At 49.9% G+C, this 17,893-nt stretch overlaps 1 protein-coding gene across 1 annotated transcript in view; it reads right to left on the bottom strand.

Moving 5' to 3' along the window:
• Window positions 1-41: 41 nt before the first annotated feature.
• Window positions 42-17,893, bottom strand: part of TTLL9 (tubulin tyrosine ligase like 9) — a 37,638-nt gene continuing 19,786 nt past the window's right edge. The window contains exons 8-15 of the mRNA XM_028524702.2: window positions 17,800-17,890; window positions 15,949-15,989; window positions 14,787-14,874; window positions 8,176-8,234; window positions 7,157-7,353; window positions 5,713-5,826; window positions 4,389-4,513; window positions 42-437 (exon numbers count right to left, since the gene is read on the bottom strand). Coding sequence (XP_028380503.1) covers window positions 361-437; window positions 4,389-4,513; window positions 5,713-5,826; window positions 7,157-7,353; window positions 8,176-8,234; window positions 14,787-14,874; window positions 15,949-15,989; window positions 17,800-17,890 — 792 coding nt within the window. The 3' untranslated portion in view covers window positions 42-360. The remainder of the gene's footprint in view (window positions 438-4,388; window positions 4,514-5,712; window positions 5,827-7,156; window positions 7,354-8,175; window positions 8,235-14,786; window positions 14,875-15,948; window positions 15,990-17,799; window positions 17,891-17,893) is intronic.

Genomic DNA, 17,893 nt, shown 5'->3' with positions numbered 1-17,893 from the left:
CCCCTGAGCCAAGCCTGGTGCCCAGTAACTCCAAGTACTAGTACGGCCTGTGCTCATTTATTATGCACACAGAGCTGTGATCTCTGGGGTAGTAGAACCTGCTGAGTTTTTCCTCTTTGGACCTGTTCACCGAGCCAGTCTGTCAAGATTAAAACCGATCCAGTCCAGGGACCTGGCTGGCTCCTAGGGCAAAGATGCCCAGGGGTCGGGCAGGGAATCCAGGGGGCCCAGCCCAGCAGCAGCCAGCAGCTGTGGCCCAGCCAGAGGGAGGGAGGCGCATGCTCGGAGGTGCTGCGGTGCTGGAAATGGAGTGGGGGAGGACTGGCTGGCGTGGTGCCTCCCAGGGTCCCGTGGCTGGGATTAGCTGGAAGCTTTCTTCTGGCTTTGAAGGGAGCGGAACAGTTGCCTCAGCTGTGCTTTTCGATCGTTGATGCAACCTAGGAGGGAAGTGGAGTGTTGGCTGGGAGGGCCTGTCCTCAGGACAGGGGGTTCGGGAGAGTGGAGCGGCCTGGGCCCCATTCCCTGGTGGGAGGAGGGGACAGCAGCCGTGTGTAGGATGGCCTGTGGTCTGCACCCTCAGCTGCTGCGGCCCTCAGGCTGTTTTCCTCCTGGAGCAGCAGTGTTCTCACCTGTCAGCCAGGTACGTGCTTTATGGGACCAGTGTACGGGTCATCAGAGGAAGGGGGCCTTCACTGGGAACTAACCCAGGGACTTCAGGTGCTGAATGTAGATTAACTTGAGTTCTCATCAGAATGACGTGTAGAAGATAAAACAGGTTCAGAGAGGCTAAAGTAACTTGCTCCAAATCACACACTAAGCAGCAGATCTGGGGTTTGAACCCAGACTAGTCTGGCTCCAGAGGTCAAGTTTACCATTACCCCACATTGTTTTTCTTCCGGCCTCAGTGACAATACATTGAAAGCTAGCCCGGTGCCTGGTACCTTATAGGCTAAATGCTAACTCTCTTGTCCCATGCAACCCCTGTGTCAGGCGCAGTTGGGTAAGGGATGAATCTTTCCCACAAGCGACCCCTACTCTCATGGAAGTGTGTCCCGGCCAGTCCACGCTGAGAGGCCAGTATGAGCTTCTGAGACACCTTTTCTCCAGGTACATTCATGGAACAACTTCATGGTCATTCTCTTTTCTTTTTCACTTCTCACCCAGGGGTGTGTTTTTATTGATTTAAGGGGGAGAGAGAATCAATGTGAAAGAGAAACATTGACAAGTTGCCTCCCGTGCACCCAAACCAGGAATCGAACCTGCCATGGTTTGGTGTCCAGGATGATGCTCCAACCAGCTGAACCACCCCGCCAGGCATGTTGATGCCACTCCCAACTGCTGGTTGAGTGATGAGCTCGTGTGGCCACAGCTACTGACCTGGCAGCGTCGGCCGTCTTTCTTAGCACCCCAAGGCCCCGTTTCCAACTCCTATGCACTCACCACTCACCGAGGCCTCACTGAGCTACAAGCCCACTGTACGCCTCCCCAGGGTTCCGTGGAACCCTGGCCTTAGCTGTAATTGACTTATTCATAACTCCCAAGTCTTTACGTCCAACACAGATCTCTTCTCGGAGTTCTACCCTTGTCTCTGGGGTATCTGCTCATCCGTTCATTGGGAAATCCCTCAACACATCCGTGACGCATTTCACCAGCACCCTCCCCTGGTGAGTCCCTTGCCTTCACCACCATATGCCCAGGCACTCTACTAGGTACTTGGCAATGATTCTGTAGAGACTTCCTGAGCAGCGGCTCTCCACTGAGGCTGTGCTTCAGAGTCATCTGGGAGATCTTAGAAAGCACTGATGTCCAGACCACCCATATCTTTTTCTCCAGCAGGCATCAGTGTTTTCTAAAGCTCCCATGTGATTCCAAAATGCAGCTGAGGTGGAGCAACACTGTTCTGGATCTTTGCTGCTCAACAGGGTCCAGAAAGCAGCAGCATCGATTTCTGAGGTGGACTGTTAGCAAAAAAGCTGCAACGGCTCCTCCCTTGCCTAGAGGCAAACCTCTCTGTAAGGTGACTGCTTTTCTTCCACCAAGAGGTGGAGTCTATTTTCTTGCCCCATGAATCTGGGCTGGACTAGCTTTAACTAATGCTTTGTGGCAGGCTGACACTGTGGGTCTTCTAAGCCTAGCCCTCAAAGCTTTGCTACGTCTTCTCTCACCGCCTTGGATCCCTGGGAGCACCGCGTGAAGAAGCCAGGGCAGCACTTCCAGAGGACAAATGGCCACCAAGAAGGAGAGGCCCTGCTGACCATCAGAACCAGCCACCACATGTCAGTGAGGCTGTCCTAGGCCATCAGATCTCAGTAAATGTGCCAGGTGTCTGCAGCCCTATGAGTGACTCTAGATGACACCTGAAGAATGAGAAGCAAATAAGATAGTTGTTTTAAGCTGTCAGGTTTTGGGAAAGCTCGTTACACAGTAACAGTTAACTAATAGCGTCCCCTGGGAGCTTCCCAGAGATGCAGAGTTTTGGGCCCTATGCCAGACCCACAGAATCATAAACTTCACTTTAACAAGATTTCCAGGTGATTGTACGCTTGAAAGCACTATGCTGTCATCCTCCAAGAACATGATGTGGCAGACACTAGGGATCTGCTGTGGAAAAGCCATCCACAAACCTCCTTGCATCTCAGGTGGCCATGTGAGCCAGGCCTGACGGATAAAAGATCAGGAGAGGTCCACGAGAGGGCTTCCCTTCTGGAATAAACAGTCAAAGCTTGAAGGAAAGGCTTTGGCCCTTGGATCTTCCTGTTTCTCTCTGCCTGGGATAAGGATATCGTGTCTGGAGTTGGAGCAGCCATCTTGCAACCATGAGGCAACAAGCACGCGTACCAAGGCAAACTGCTAAGTGTAGCAAAGCAAAAAGAGGGAAGAGCTGGGTCTTTGGGGGCATCTTGCTGCCATCGTGTCAGCCCTGCATAGCCAACCCCGAGACTTCCTGTGACTCAGACAACTCAGTCCCTCTCTGGATAACTATTAGCTGGCTTTTTTATGGCTTGTGGCCAGCCCAATCCTAAATCACTAAAAAAAACCTTAAAATCTTTTCATAAGAAAAAAAAAGATGCTACAAACTGCATTCAAAATCAAATTACAAACTCAGTAAAATATTTACAATGAGCTCGACAGAGGGGTTATATCCTCAACGTATCACTATCCAAGGCCTTTATACATCTAGAAAAATGTAAACCCATTGGAAAACAGAGTATGGACAGCTAACAAAAGAAGAAATGCAAATTCGACAATCTGAAACCTCACCAGTAATCAGTGCAATGCACAAGTTGTTAATTTTTTTTCTTTTTAATTCAGAGCTGGCAAATTCGAGTAATCTTTCTAGAAAACCATTTGGCTGTAATAAGCCCATCCCTTTGGCCCAGTAGTTATATTCTAGGAATCTGTCATAAAGAAACAGCCAGGTTTTTCAGTCGCGCTTTCTGTGAAAGGGTGTTGACCACGGCCTTGTTTATAAAGGTGAAAAGTTGAAATCATGCCATGTGCTCGATGACAAGAAATTGGTTTAGCAAACCTGGCATCTTTACAAGCTGGAATATTTTGTAGCCATGTGGTAATTTCATTTCTAACGGTGCCAAGGGACAGGAGAGCCTAGCAGTCCAGCATTCAGGTTTCAGAATCAGACAGATGGGGGTTCGAGTCCCAGCCCACCAGCTCTAAGCAAGCTGTGTAACATCTGGAGGTCATTTCCTCCTCTGTAAACTGATAATGAAAGCTGTCTAAAAATGAAACGAGATTAAGTATGTAAAATATTTAGGCTAGGCCTGGCAAATAAGTGTTTCCAAAAGATAGGCTCTTACTAATACTGTTGAATGGTGAGGAGCGCTGCGTGGGAAAGCGGGACCGGAGCCGCGGCCCTGTGCCAGCTCTGTGCGAGAGGGAGGATGAGCGTGTGCGTTTTTTAAAAACTGCAAGGCAATACACCAGATTGTTAAAGATGGTTATGTCGGAATGTTGTTTTATTTCCTTCTTTAGTTTTTAAATATTCTGCAATAAGTGTGAATAATTTTTATAATCAGAGGAAATTTTCATTTTTTTAAACACCAAGTTTAAAGTCAAGCCCCGAAGTCCTTAATTTCTCTTAACCTGTCATGCAGGGTTTCCTGGTGGTTGTTTTTGGTGGTTTCTCTGAGCCTTTTGAAATCTACCTCCTGACAGATTAATAATGTCTCTCTCTTATGTGTCAGCCAGGGTTCTAGGCATGTATTGAGATAGAAACTGTTTAATCTTCATTTTACAGATGAGGAACAAGGAGTTTAAGTCCATGGCCCAAGGTCATATTGCTGTGCCAAGCTACCAGTCCTAGACTACCTGGCACCCCCCCCCCCCATTGACGTATCCTCAGTGCCCACTCCCCACCTGGCCCCACATACCGAGGTGTGTGTTGGTCGCAAAGTTCCCCGTCTCTGACAGGTCGGGAGCCCCCTCTTCTCTGCTGACGGGGCCATCGTTCCACATGAGGTCAAAGCCTCCCACTCGCTTCTCCTTTCCTGTGAGCCTGGCCCGGCAGGAGACAGAAAAGGGTTAAGGAAGGTGCACGGGCCACAGCCCAAAGACCGGAGCCAGGTTCCCGGTTCACCCTGGCACCATGCAAGTTCCAACACTGTAAGAACTCCCTCCTTTCTCCACCCATTCACTGGCTGTCTCCCGGGTGCCCACACAGGTCTCAGAGGGGTCGTCCCCTGTTTTCGTCCCTTGATTCAACTACTTGTCCTCATTACTTCTGCTTTCTGTTTAAACTGTGCTGCCTTCCCCAGACCATAAACTCCATGAAGTTAGGGATGGGTCTGTCCTGTCCTTTACCATGTCCTCAGTGTGTGGCACAGGGTCTGGCTCAAAGTAGGGGCTCAAATGTTTGTTGAATGAATAAGTGATAGTAGATATAGTGGGCACCTGATGTTCCCTCTGCTCAGCATCCATTTCACCTTCTTTCAGCCTACGGGTGCCTCGGTGTTTCCTCTGAGGACCACTCCTCCCTCTCCCACTCATGTGGCTCAAGGGAGGTTGACCCCACCCCCTCGGGAGGTGGACACGAGACCTAGGCCTGTCAATCAGAGTCACAGTGATTGGTTCAGAGATGGGCATGTGACCCAATCCCTACCCATGAGCGTGAAAGTCAGCCCTCAAACTCCTGCTGGAATAATTGATAAACATCTAATAGAGCAGAAAGAGACGAGAGGGAAGGGGGGAGGGAGGAGACAGACAAACCAATACTGACCGAAGTCAGACCCTGGATTTTTCCATCATATACACATTGTTGTAACAATACATGGTCTCTTACGAGCACTTGATAGGCACTTGACAATAAATGATCTCGGTAAATTAACCTAACACTCCCGAGAGGCAGGCACAATGTTTCCCATTTTCTGGAGGAGGAAAGAAGCTCAGAGAGGTGAGGAGACTGGTCCTGGGTCCCACAGTCAGGGGGTGTTGAGGAAGTCTGCTGGACCGAGTCCCAGAAAGTGGTGGAGGGCCCCGCTCTGACCCCCCCAAAGGGCTGAGTCCTTGGACCAGGCCCCGAGCCCGCGTGGCCAGCCCATTGTGGTCGCTCCATCTGTAGAGTGGCAGGGCAGGCCGGGTGTTTCTGCAGGCTGCCCACATCCTGGGGCTCTGAGTCCTACCTCTTCCTTGGGGGGAGCCCTAGTTGTCACGGGCAGGGGTGCAGGAGCGAGGCTTCCCCCCACCCCCCGCCCTCACCTGGCCTCCATGTCCACGATGTGCAGGGTATCTTCCAGGAGGCAGGCCTTGAGCTCATAGTCCTCCGGGCTGCTGGCTGTCAGTGATGGGGACGCGTTGACCTCCAGGAGCCACCTGAGCGGGGAGGGGAGTGGAGAACCTCAGGCCCTGGAGCCCCTGGAATTTCAATGAGAGGCTGGATGGGGGGCCTGGGCCCCACCCTCTCTTCAACCAGAGTGCTTCCTCCACTTTCCATTAGAAGAAAGGCTCCAGTGGCTAAAACTTTTTGAAAACAGTTTTAAAAAGATTTGTTGTCCCCCACAGGGGCGTGGCTCAGGTGCGCTGGAAAGAGCATTCCATGACTTAAAGGGCTGGCTGTGGCCAGCTTCCGGGCAGGGTTGCCTGTGGGAGTGTGAGCCCAGAATCACTGGATCATCTGAGTTCTCCAGAAAAGCCAAACATCCAGATCTGCCAGTGTTTACAGATTGTCACTGGATTTCAGTGAAGAAGAAACAAGAGGCATTCTGAAGGCCCGATGTGAAGTGTCTGCTGGTGGAAAGCAACCCAAGGGCCTCCAGCTCACTGCCTCTTGTTTTGTGCAACCTGCGCATTTGCAGCCAGGAGCTGGGCACAGAGACAGAAGGGCTCCCCCAGCAGGTCAGCAGGAGACTCGGGCCCCACTGTCTACTATCTGCTGCCTCCTCCCAGCTTGTGTCCCCCATCAGCATCCACTCTGACGCCCACGGCCACACCTTACCCCAGGGGGCACAGGAGAGAGACCCACTGGTACCAGAACCCTGTTCCTCTTGAACCTGAGCCTGACTGAAGCCTTGCTCTCTGACTCCTACTTCTGGCTCAGAAAACCCATCAATACCACACAGTGACCCTGGGGAGGGGCTGGATCCAGGAGTCTCGGGGCTGGCTCAGGTCATAGTTCCCGGGGCCTGGCTCTGTCCTTGACCTACTGTGTGACCTCCAGCTCCCAGAACAACCCCACTGGTTTCATGGGAGGGCCATCGCTGTGGTCCCTGTCACCTCAGGTTTGTTCTACTCATCAGCTCAACCTCATGGACACCGAGGGGGTGCACCCAGTCCTGGACAGGGATTGACATGGTAACGATACTCCCTTACGAGACACTTTGCATCCTGAAAGCACCAGGGCTTTCCAAGGGGGGTTTTCCTGCCTGGCACCAGGGGAGGGTCCCTGACTCAGCAGATATTCAGGAAAGGCCTCTCCGTGCCAGGCATGGGCTCAGTGATCCACAGACAATAGCTCATTTGTTCCTCATAACAATCCTGCAGGCACGACCGCCATATTACAGGTGGGGAAACTGAGGCAACAGAAAGTGTGTCCAACGAGCACAGAGTGGCAGAGCTGAGATCAAACCCAGGCAGTCTGGGTGCGGAGTGTGGAAAACGACCCCCCCCCCCCCAGCTCTCCAGGGCCACTGGCCCATCCACTTACGGCTTGAGGTCCTGGTCTATGAGGATGTCATAGCCGTACAGCTCGAAGCAGTGCTTGTCACTGATGATCACCTTCTGCACGCTCTGCAGGCTCTTGATGAAGATGTTGTCCATGTTGCTGAAGAGCGTCTCCACTGCCTCTGGCCCGTGCTTGGACGCCAGGTACTGCCGGAAGCGCTGCAGCATCCATTTGCAGCCCTGGGGCCCGTGTGTTGGGATTTGGGGAGAGGGAGCCCCAGTTAACCGGGACCTGGCTGGCCAGGACCCTCCGACAATTGCCATCAACACGGTCCTCAGGCTCGGACATGGGGAACCCATCCCTGAGTGCTGTGATTAGGCCAACCCCAAGTGTGTCCCTCCTTTCGGGGCAAAGACGCCGCATGCCCAAGGGGATGCGCCAGTCCAGAGTGTGTGTGCCTCTCGTTCTAAAGCATAGCCTGGGCACCCACAGCCCCAGGAGTTCTTGCACCAACATCCTGTGCAGCCCTCTCTCCTGGGCCTGCCGCCTCCCTGAAGACAGGTTGCACCGACCGTGCTGCATCCCACGGCCCAAGGGACGATCAACGGCTGTTTGTGGCAGGGTCGGTGGGTGTGCAGGAGGCCCCCACTGTGTGGGTGTGAGCAGGGAACCAGCTCTCCCAGTGCACCTCTGTTCTGTTACCTCTGAGAAGTCCGAGAACTCTAAATCTGAACCTGGCCTTGCAGGTTATTAGATGATGATGATGGATAGACAGATAGATAAAAATAGGTAGATAGAAGCATATCTGTCGAGGCAGAAGGACAGAACACATATGCCAGAGGGTGTGTTAGTTTGATTGGTAACTTAGAAACCTGGACGCAATGCATGGGCCTCCATTTGTACTCTTGCCGTGGGCCCTGCAACTGGGAAGGGGGGCCTGACTTCACTGTGAACTATGAGCGCAAGGCAGACAGCCTGTCTTGGGCTCTTTCACTCTCTAACTCGCCACCCCCGCCAGTCCCAGGGGCTGCACCTGGAGGGCAGAAGCCCAGCGTGCTCACCTTCTTTGGGTGGTAGTCGGGGGACGTCTTCTGCACGGCGACATTGGTGAGGTGCACATCTGGCAGAGGTCAGCGGTCAAGGATCAACATGGACAAGAAGGGTGAGTCCTGCGCCACATAGATCCCAGAGGCCAAACTAAGGCACTTCCTTGGGAATTGATGGGGAAGACGACAAACAGCCCAGAGGTCATGTGTATGGGCTTTAGAGTCAGAGGTCTTGGGTTCAAATCCTGCCCGCATCTTTACTGGGCCCCCGAGTCTTTTTCCCGACCTACTGAATGGGAGTACCTAATAGTATACTGGCCTCCAGGGTTATCTGAAAATCAGACAACATTCTGCACAGAAGCACCTCTTACAGTGCCTGGCATAACTGGTCTTATATCATGATTTTCCAGCTCAAGAGGAGAACGTTTTCTAACTAGTAGAGAGACTGAACACAGAACAGCCATCTCAGGACATCTGGAGCTCTCTGTTACCGGAGGGGTTCAGGCTGGGTGGCCACATTGTAGGAACATTGGAACAATGGTCCAGCTTTGGGGTGAGGTCAAGATAGCCTTTGATGTCCCAGCTCTGAAAGTCTGCCTTTTGTTGTCATCCCCATGCTGACCACCAGGGAGGCCCGCACAGCTCTCTGCAGCTTGCAGAGCATGCTCACATGCATCCTCTCATGCGTTCTCCGGATCGTCCCTGTCTCGAAGAAGAGACCTATGAGATACGGTGAGGTTAAGGGACAGCCATTCAGAATGGCCCCTCCTCATCATCCACCCCCCACAGTGGAGGAGGATGAAGCCCCCAAACCTCATGAAATGACCGTAAGATGTAACTTTCTCCAGGACTTGTCGGGACAGTTCAAAGATGGGGAGGTGGGGCTCTAGGTCACTAACCCAAGTCTAATCCCCCTAAAACACGCTGCTCCGTGTCCGTAGCGTGTCCGACAGGGAAGGCGGCTTCGGCCTCAAGAGAGAGGTGGGCACCCTCTTTAGCACTATCGTCCTAGCATGTCTTCTTAGGAGCTTTCCAAAGATTTTTCTTTTTTCACATTTATCTGAGAGTTTTTCTACCTTAATTTCAAAAGAATAAGCACATAACAAACCACTAAATAATCAAAGAGCCCTTAAGTTCATAGTCAATTGATTTACGAAATGTATGCTGAGGCAGTTCTATGGGGAAGCACAGTCTTTTCACCAAATGGGCCGGGATGCCTGGACCCCCGAGTGCGAAAGAATACGGTTGGACCCCTCTCCTCATACCACAGACAAAAGTGAACTCCAAATGGACCGTGGGCCTAAACATAAGAGCCAACATGGTAAGTCTCTTAGAATAAAATACAGGGAAAAGTCATGACCTTAGATGGGACACCAAAAGCACAAGTGACCAAAGAAAAAAAAATAGATAAACTGAACTTCATCAGGATTTAAAACGTTTGTGCTTCAAAGAATGTTATCAAGCACGTAAAGAGGTGGGGCCCAGAGGATTTTAGGGCAGTGACGAGAGTCTGCACGATATAATATGGACGGACACGTGTCCGTATACCTATCTAACCCATCGAGTGCACAGCCTCAGTGTAAGTCCTGGACTCGGGGTGATTTGATGTGCCAATATGGGTTTGTCAATTGTAACTAACTGATGGGGGGTGCTGATAACGGGGGGGAGAATGCACGTGTGGAGGCAGAGGGCATATGGGAAATCTCGGTACCTTCCTCTCAGTTTTGCTTTGAACCTAAAACTGCTACAAAAATAGCCCTTAAAAATAAAGGACAACATGCAGAATGAAACAGAATATTTGTAAGTCATGTGTCTGAGAAGGGAGTATTAAAAATACATGAACTCTTACAGCTCAACAATTAAAAAGACACATAATCCAATTGAAAAGTAGGCAAGGACTTTGAGTAGACATTTACCCAGAGAAGGTTAACAAACGCTCAACAAGCACATGAAAAATTGCTTACCATCATTAGTCATCAGGGAAATGCAAATACAAACCACTCACACCTCCTAGGGTTGCTATAAGAAAGAGAACAGATAGTAACAAGTGTCGGCAAGTGTAGAGCAATTGGGATCCACATACCATCCTGGTGGGAATGTAGATGCCACAGTGCTTTGGAAAATGGTCTCCAGGCTCCTTAGAGAGTAAAACAGAATTACCACATGACCAGCAATTCCCCTTCTCGTATATACACAAGAGAAATAAAAACACATGCCCACACAAAAACTTGCACATGAACATTCACAGCAGCATTACTCACAACAGCCAAAGAGTGGAAACAACCCAAACATCCATCAGCTCGTGAATGGATAAATAAAATGTGTTATATCCATAGAAGGAATATTATTTGCCAATGAAGAGGAAACACTGATCAATGCTACAACATGAATAAATCTTGAAAGCATTAAGCTAAGTGAAAGAAGTCAGACACAGAAGACCTCATACCATTTGAATCCATTCATATTAAATGTCTGCAACCGGCAAATAGGCAGAAAGTGGTGGCTTAGGTCTGGGGCGGGGATGGTGGTGGAGGAAGTGGGAAACGGCAGCTCATGAGTCTGGGGTTCCTTTTAGGGGATGATGACAATTCTAAGCCTGTTCATGGGGATGTTTGTGTGAATACAATAAAAAGCATTGGGTTGTATGCTTCGACTCGGTGAATTCTATGCCATGTGAACATACCTCAATAAAGTTGTTATTAAAGATAGGAAAAGAGGATGTTCAGGCAAAGGGAGTTACTGGCTCAAGAGGGGCCTCACTCCCTGCGATGGAGGGAGCATTGTTCCCATCCCTTCACATACTGCGCCTGCCTGCAGGAAGGAGAAACCAGGGGCTTCCCTAGTTGGGGTGGGCGTGGGGGGCTAAGAGAGAAGCTGGGGTGACTGCTCACCTGACCTCTGAGCCTCCCCTCTGCACAGACACTGACCAAACAGCCAGGCAGCAAAGAGTAAACGAACAACCGAAACCAGTCTCTGGAGAAGTGGAACCTATTCGTTGTGAAATTGTTGGGGCAAAAGAATTTCCACAGCTTAGGTACAACAGTAAAAATCCACAGGAAATCAGTGGACAGAATCAACTATGCCAAAATAAAAATAATCAGACTATCCAGGCAGAAGTGAAAGGCAAACACGACCAGAGAAAAGATTTGTAGCAAACACGACAGGCTGATATTTTTGTCACAGGAAAATTCCACATAAATCGTTAGCACTAAAATTTTATGACCCTAATAGATAAATAAAGGATATGGAAACATAAAAGAGAAAATATAACTGGTAAAGACCATTTGGGAAAGTGCCCAAGGTTTCTAGTAATTGTATTTTGGGACATAAAATACAATTTTAACGGGATGCGAAATGGGGAAAAAATGCAAATGGGAAGAGAGGGAAATTCTAAGGCAAAACCCTGCTTCCCCAAGTCACTCGAATTTTTGTTAACCGTTTTATCTGGAAAAAGCTCGCACCCCCAGGGCAGCTGCAGGGACAGGGCAGCGCAGGCCCACGTATACGCCGCATCCACGTGCGCTGCGCCCAGATGCGCAGTCGTTTCAGGAACGACCTTGGGCAGCAATGGACCGGGGCAGGTGGGGTGGGAGGGGCCTGCCAGTGCGAGGGCACAAATATAAAGCGATCTTCCAGAAACCAGTCTGACCAAATGCCCTTAACCTGGTACTTACACCCCTGTGACATCATCCAAAGGGGGAAAAATATAGTAAAAGATTTATTTAAAAATATGTTTCTTTGCAGCATTGTATGCCATAGTAGGAATAAGCTGAATACTTCCCCCATGCCTGCAGCATGGGTGACTAGTAAACCAGTGTATCTACTCAGTGGAACATTCTGTAACTAATAAAAAATGCCTACAAGGAAAATGCTGATATACTATTTAGTGAAAAAAAAAAAGGTTATATCTATACAATGGTAAACAATAAAAAAGCTGCACAAACAAACCTGGGAGGAAATACATCACAATAGGAAGTACTTATCTCCAGAAAATGTGACTAGACAAGTGTCTTGTCTTTTTTTCTCCTTTTTGCTTTTTCTGAATTATCTTTAAAGAGCTATACTATTGCTATTATGAAAGCTATATTCTTTACATGTTTTATTTTTATTCTTAAAGTAATGCATAGCAATTGTAAAAACAACTCATAATATAGGAAAATGCGAAAAGTAAAAAATAAATGTTTCCTGACCTGAATCTAATCCTTCCCAGTTCCCCTTTCTCCCTCCCTCCCTTTCATACTTCCTTCTACACAGAAGCATACTTCCTTAAAAGCAAAAACGGGATTATCGATGTACCACTTCTGCAACTTGCTTGTTGTCTTTCGCTTAATACTCTGAGATTTCTTTTAAAAAAAAAAGATTTTATTTATTTTTAGAGAAAGGGAGGGAGGGAGAAAGGGAAACGTCAATGTGTGGTTGCCTCTCACATGCTCCCTACTGAGGACCTGGCCGACAACCCAGGCAGGTGCCCTGACTGGGAATCGAACTGGCGACCTTTCGTTTGCAGACCAGCACTCGGTCCAGTGAGCCACACCAGCCAGGGCTCTACTTGTTCACTATTACAGTATTAAGGTGAGTATTTTTGTATTTTGTGTGCACGTTTTTACTATATACATAATGTTCATACATATCGAACTATATATATTTTAATGCACAGTTATTAAAGTCAGGTTAAAAACGTGTCTTACTATTTTGTGACTCAAGGTTGCTTTATTATTTTAAAAGTTGGTGTGTAATATCTGAAGCAAATGTGGCAAAATATTAATTTCTGTTCACTCTGGATGGTAGATGCATAGATTTCTGTTATAGTCTTTTCTGCAGTTTAAAATATTTTTTTAAATCTTTCAATATTAAAAATGTAAAACAATTAAAAGAAGGGGTGGGAAATTACATGCAGTCACTCACCATGAAAACAGTAAAGCCTCATTAAATAGAAACGAGCGCCAGCCTGGGTTTATTTAATCAGACCCCACGGCGCCCCGAGGTCTGTAAGCACTTCGAATGGCGGAGGGACCCCTGCTCGTCCTGAGTAGTCGCCCTGGGCTTGGCACTGTTCTGAGGACATTACTCGCATCATTTAATTTTAATTTGTTTAAATGTGAGATGCAAAACAAAAACAAAACTAAAATTTGATGACTTGCAACTCATAAATGCTTGTTAGATTTACAAAATGAAACACACTGGAAATGCTGAAGTTGGCCAAGTAGGAAAAAAACCCCCAAATTATAAAATATTCTCAGGAGGGCCTACCCCCATTCTGACATGCAGGCGAGGCAATGCATTACCGTGGACAGACACCTAATCGAATGCCGAAATCAAGGCAGAGGGCTGGGGACTGGGGAAAAGCCTCCGCTGGACAGTCCAAGCCAGAGCGTGGCAGCCTCACCCTCCATTTCTTCCTCTCCCATTTGCAGGTAACCTGGTTCCGCTGATTCATCTCCGATATGTTTCCACACTGTTTGCCCCCTTTCCTCCGATGCTCAGGCCTAAAACTCTTAAACACATCTTTTGAAGTTGATATTTTAACCAGATAATATATTCACATGGTTCAAAAGCCAAAAGGTATAAGGAGTATATAAGGAAATATCTCCTTCCAAACCCTTCCCAGCCACCCATTTCTCCTCCCAAAAGCAACTTCTGTACACAGATTTTTGTACCTCCTTTCAGGGATGTCTATGCACAGACAGAAACATGAATAGAGTTACTTTTAACATGAACGGGAGTAGACATTTCACAGAGTTCTATGCTTTGTTTTTTTTCTATTAATGATACATCTTGGAGATTATTTCACATCAGTACATCAAGTAACCCCCCCACCCCGGCCCCATTCCTTTTTGACAGCTGCATAGTATTCCATTGTAGAAATGAACCATTCATTTACGTGTTTCCTATTTGTTTCACTCTCACAAACAAGGCTGCACAATGAATATAACCTTCAAACCTCCATTTTCCTATGTGGTGAGCATGCCTGCAGGAGAAAGTCCCAGAGGCAGAATTGCTGGGTATGTGCATTTGCCTTTCAATAGACAGTTTCCAGATTGCCTCCTAATAAGTTGTACCAATGTACACTCCCACCAACAACGGATGTATTGCCCCAGCCTTGCCAACACAGCGTCTTAGCACATTTCTGGCCCGCCAATTTGATGGGTGGCATCAAATTGCATGTGAGTGAGGGAGTGAGGGAGTGAGCCAGTGAGCAGGCACGGGAGAAAAGGCACGTGAAAGGACAATGCAAACGCTCTCCACAGGGGCTCAGGCTGTTCCATCCTGTGAACTCTAATGGGCGTGAATACCGCATTCTGTGAATGGGCATCAAGGTGCAGGTCAAGCACACCGCCCACCCAGTCATTAGACAGGACTGTGTGATGTGAGCTGCCCCGAGCAGGGCAGGGCTGCTTTCCTCAGGTCCCTGGGGGACCTCCCACCCCCGCAAGGCTGGCGGCTCCCGGAGAGAAGGTACCAGGCCTGCCTTGTTTGCTGCTGCCGCCTGTCTGGTGCCCGGGCCAGAACCCGGCACTCAGCAGGTACTCAGAAAGTATCTGTGGAATGGACGTGCTCTCTCAGGACAGCAAGAGGACAAGAAGGGCGGAGCACGAAGGGGCTGGGGAGGTGAGGTCCCAGGATACACTGGTCGTCAATGCTGTTGAGTGTGAAGCGGGTGTTGGAGAAGCGGGCGAAGCCATCCCGGTACAGCCAGGCCCGCAGGGGGATATACTGTGACAGAGTGGGAACGGAGGAAGAGAAAAATGGGAAAAAGTAAGTACACCCACTTTCACACCTCCTGGCTTTTGCTCCTGCTGTTCCCTCCACCTGGCAGGCCTTTCCTTCTTTCCCGCATCACTCTTCAAGAATCTGCCCACCCTGGCTGGCGTAGCTCAGTGGATTGAGCGCAGGCTGGGAACCAAAGTGTCCCAGGTTTGATTCCCAGCCAGGGTACATGCCTGGGTTGCAGGCCGTAACCCCCAGCAACCGCACATTGATGTTTTTCTCTCTCTCTCTGTCTCTCTCTCTCTCTCTCTCCCTTCCCTCCCTAAAAATAAATAAATAAAATCTTAAAAAAAACAAAAAGAATCTGCCCAAACATCAGCCTCCTTTGATTCTATTCCCTCTTTCCCAGGGGCGGGGGTGGGGGCAAGATGCAGAAGAAAACAAAATTAAGGGACTTCTCTGCTCACCCCATGTGACTGCCCCACTTCAGGGTGTGTTCACAGCACCCACTAGACAGTGGGTGAGCCTATCTCCTTGTGCCCAGCATTGTGAAGGTTTAAATGTCTGTTGAATGAATGAATGAATGAATGGGTAGAGGGAGTATAGCAACTCCTTGGTTAAGAGACTAGGTCCTGGGGCTAGGCTGCCTGGATTCCAATCCCAGCTCTCACTTAGCAGCTGTGTGCCTTGGGCAAGTCACTCAATCCCTCTGTTTCCTCATCTGTAAAACGAATAATAGAACCTATCTCCCTGGTTATTGAAGGACTGAAGGAGATAAAACCTGCTAAATACCAGCGCCTGGAACTTAGTAGGTGCTCGGTAAATGTTAGCTGTGTTTGCCACAGATGACAGAATGGATGAAAAAGGATGTGGAGGGCAAACCCACATGCTGCGGTGTCTAAGGTGGTAACAGATCTGTTTGCCTCCCCCCACCCACGCTCGGATGTCCGTCTGGGCTCTCCCAGGTGGGCAAAGTCAGACAAGCTCACACAGTTACACCCAGAACGGCTTCTGCCCCCGTCCCTGAGTCCAGCCACCCCCACCTACCACCAGAGGAGGGTGCCTGTTTCAGTTACTCACCGACATCACCAGCACGTAGACGCGCAGGTCAAACTTGCGGCCTGTGAGGCAAGGGAACACTCAATTCATGTAGCAGATATGGATTGTTAGGCACCGCGCTAGGTCTGGGGGATACGCCAGCAGATCCACAGACATGAATCCCAACATACCACACGAGGTACAAGGTGCCCTCCTGGTCCAGAGGGGGCAGGGCCCTCAGGCCTGAGGAACCGCGGGACCAGAGCCCCAGACAGGGCCAAGAGCAGAGTGGAAGGAGATGAGGTCAGTAGGGGCTAGATCATGTGCAATTTTTAGATTTTGTTCCACTGACCAGGGGAAGCCGCTGAAGGGTATCCAATGCCTCTGGCTGCTGTGTTGGAGGGGACCAAAGGGGACCAGAGCAGCAGTGGGCACCAGTGAGGAGGCCAGCGCAGGAGGAAAGGACAGTGGCCAGGACAGGGATGGAGGTAGCCACTCAGAATCTAGAGCTGGGAGCTTGGGGAAGAACTGGATGTGGGAGGGGAAGAGAGGGGCACCCTCAGGATAGTCTCTGACATCTGGCTGAGCAACAAGGGGTGGTGGGGTCATCCCCTCAGATGGGGAGGCTGGAGAATGGGCCATAAGGTCGGGGGAGGACAAGGGCTGGATTCTAGGTATTTGGGTTTGAGTTGCCAGGAGAGGCCCAGAAGGGGATGTCACGGGCTAGGAGACGTCAGGATTCGGGATGTGGGGGGCAAGCTCTTGATAGAAAGCTGGGACTCACTGGATGACATTTAAAGCCACAGAGAGAGAGGCTGGGGTCCCTGGGAGAGGGAGGGGAAGAAGGAGAAGGGACCCAGGGGCTGCCCCTGGAGGAGGACACTGTTCAGGGAGGTGAGTAGGGGGATGAGTGGATTGACAGTACTCAGAGATGCCCCTTCCGGCACCTGGCCCCTCTCAGAGGACAAGACCCTCTGGAATTACAGCCCCTGTCACACACGGACTGACATGCCTGCGTGTTGGACCCCATGTGGGAAAAGCAGATGTGCGGATGCCCTGGGGAAATGCGTGAAGGCTTCGCAGGAAGGGACTGGGTTGTGTGGACATGATAAAAACCATTGGGTTGTATATTTAGGCTGGATGGATTGTGTGGTATGTGAGTATATCTCAATAAAGCTGTTATTAAAAAACAGGAAAAGAGGATGTTCAGGCAAAGTGAATAAATCGCCCAAGGTCACACAGCTATTAAGTGGAAAGGTCAGGATTTGAACCCAGGCAGTCTGGCTCCAGGGACCCTGCACCCATTGACAGCCCTGCAAACAGAGCTTCTCTGCCAGCCCGCCTCAGGCCCTAGGTCCTCGCTGTTCCCTCTCCCTCCAAATTTACCCACGGGTGACTTCTAGGTGTCATTCAGGTTTCAGCTCACCTATCACCTCCTCAGAGAGGCCCTCCCTCCCTCTCTCTCCCACCATCCAGCTTGATTTACTTCATAACACTCTGTGGAACTATCTTATTTGTTTGCATCTGGCTTATCGTTGTCTGTTCACCTGGGGTCTCCACTCCGTGAGAGCAGGGTGGGCAGCCAGCACCCAGGACAGGGGCTGGCCATGAGCAGGCTCTTTATAAATATCTGCAGGAGAAACGCATGAACGGGTTGGCTCGTGAAGCATGGCGGGAACCACAGTGCACCGAGAAGGGAGTGGGCAGGGCATGCCAGGCAGAGGAGCTGCACGGGCACAGCCAGGAGGTGGGCGAGCGCAGGGCGGATCTCCATCTCTGCGTCCCGCCTCGCCCAGTGTCAGGCCCAGCCCACAGCAGGCTGCTCATCAGTGCTTGCCGACTGACCACTGGACTGCCCAGTGGAAGAGCAGGGGGCAGGGACAGCCAGCTCACCTCCTATCAGATAGGGGTTTTCAATGTAACGCTGAGCTACATAGTTCTCCACGGGGATTTCTTCTTTCTGGTCATCCGAACTTCTCGAGTCCTA

Source organism: Phyllostomus discolor, chromosome 9 (genome assembly GCF_004126475.2).
Source record: "Phyllostomus discolor isolate MPI-MPIP mPhyDis1 chromosome 9, mPhyDis1.pri.v3, whole genome shotgun sequence".
NCBI classification, from domain to species: Eukaryota; Metazoa; Chordata; class Mammalia; order Chiroptera; family Phyllostomidae; genus Phyllostomus; species Phyllostomus discolor.
This window is presented reverse-complemented; position numbering and strand designations above follow the sequence as displayed.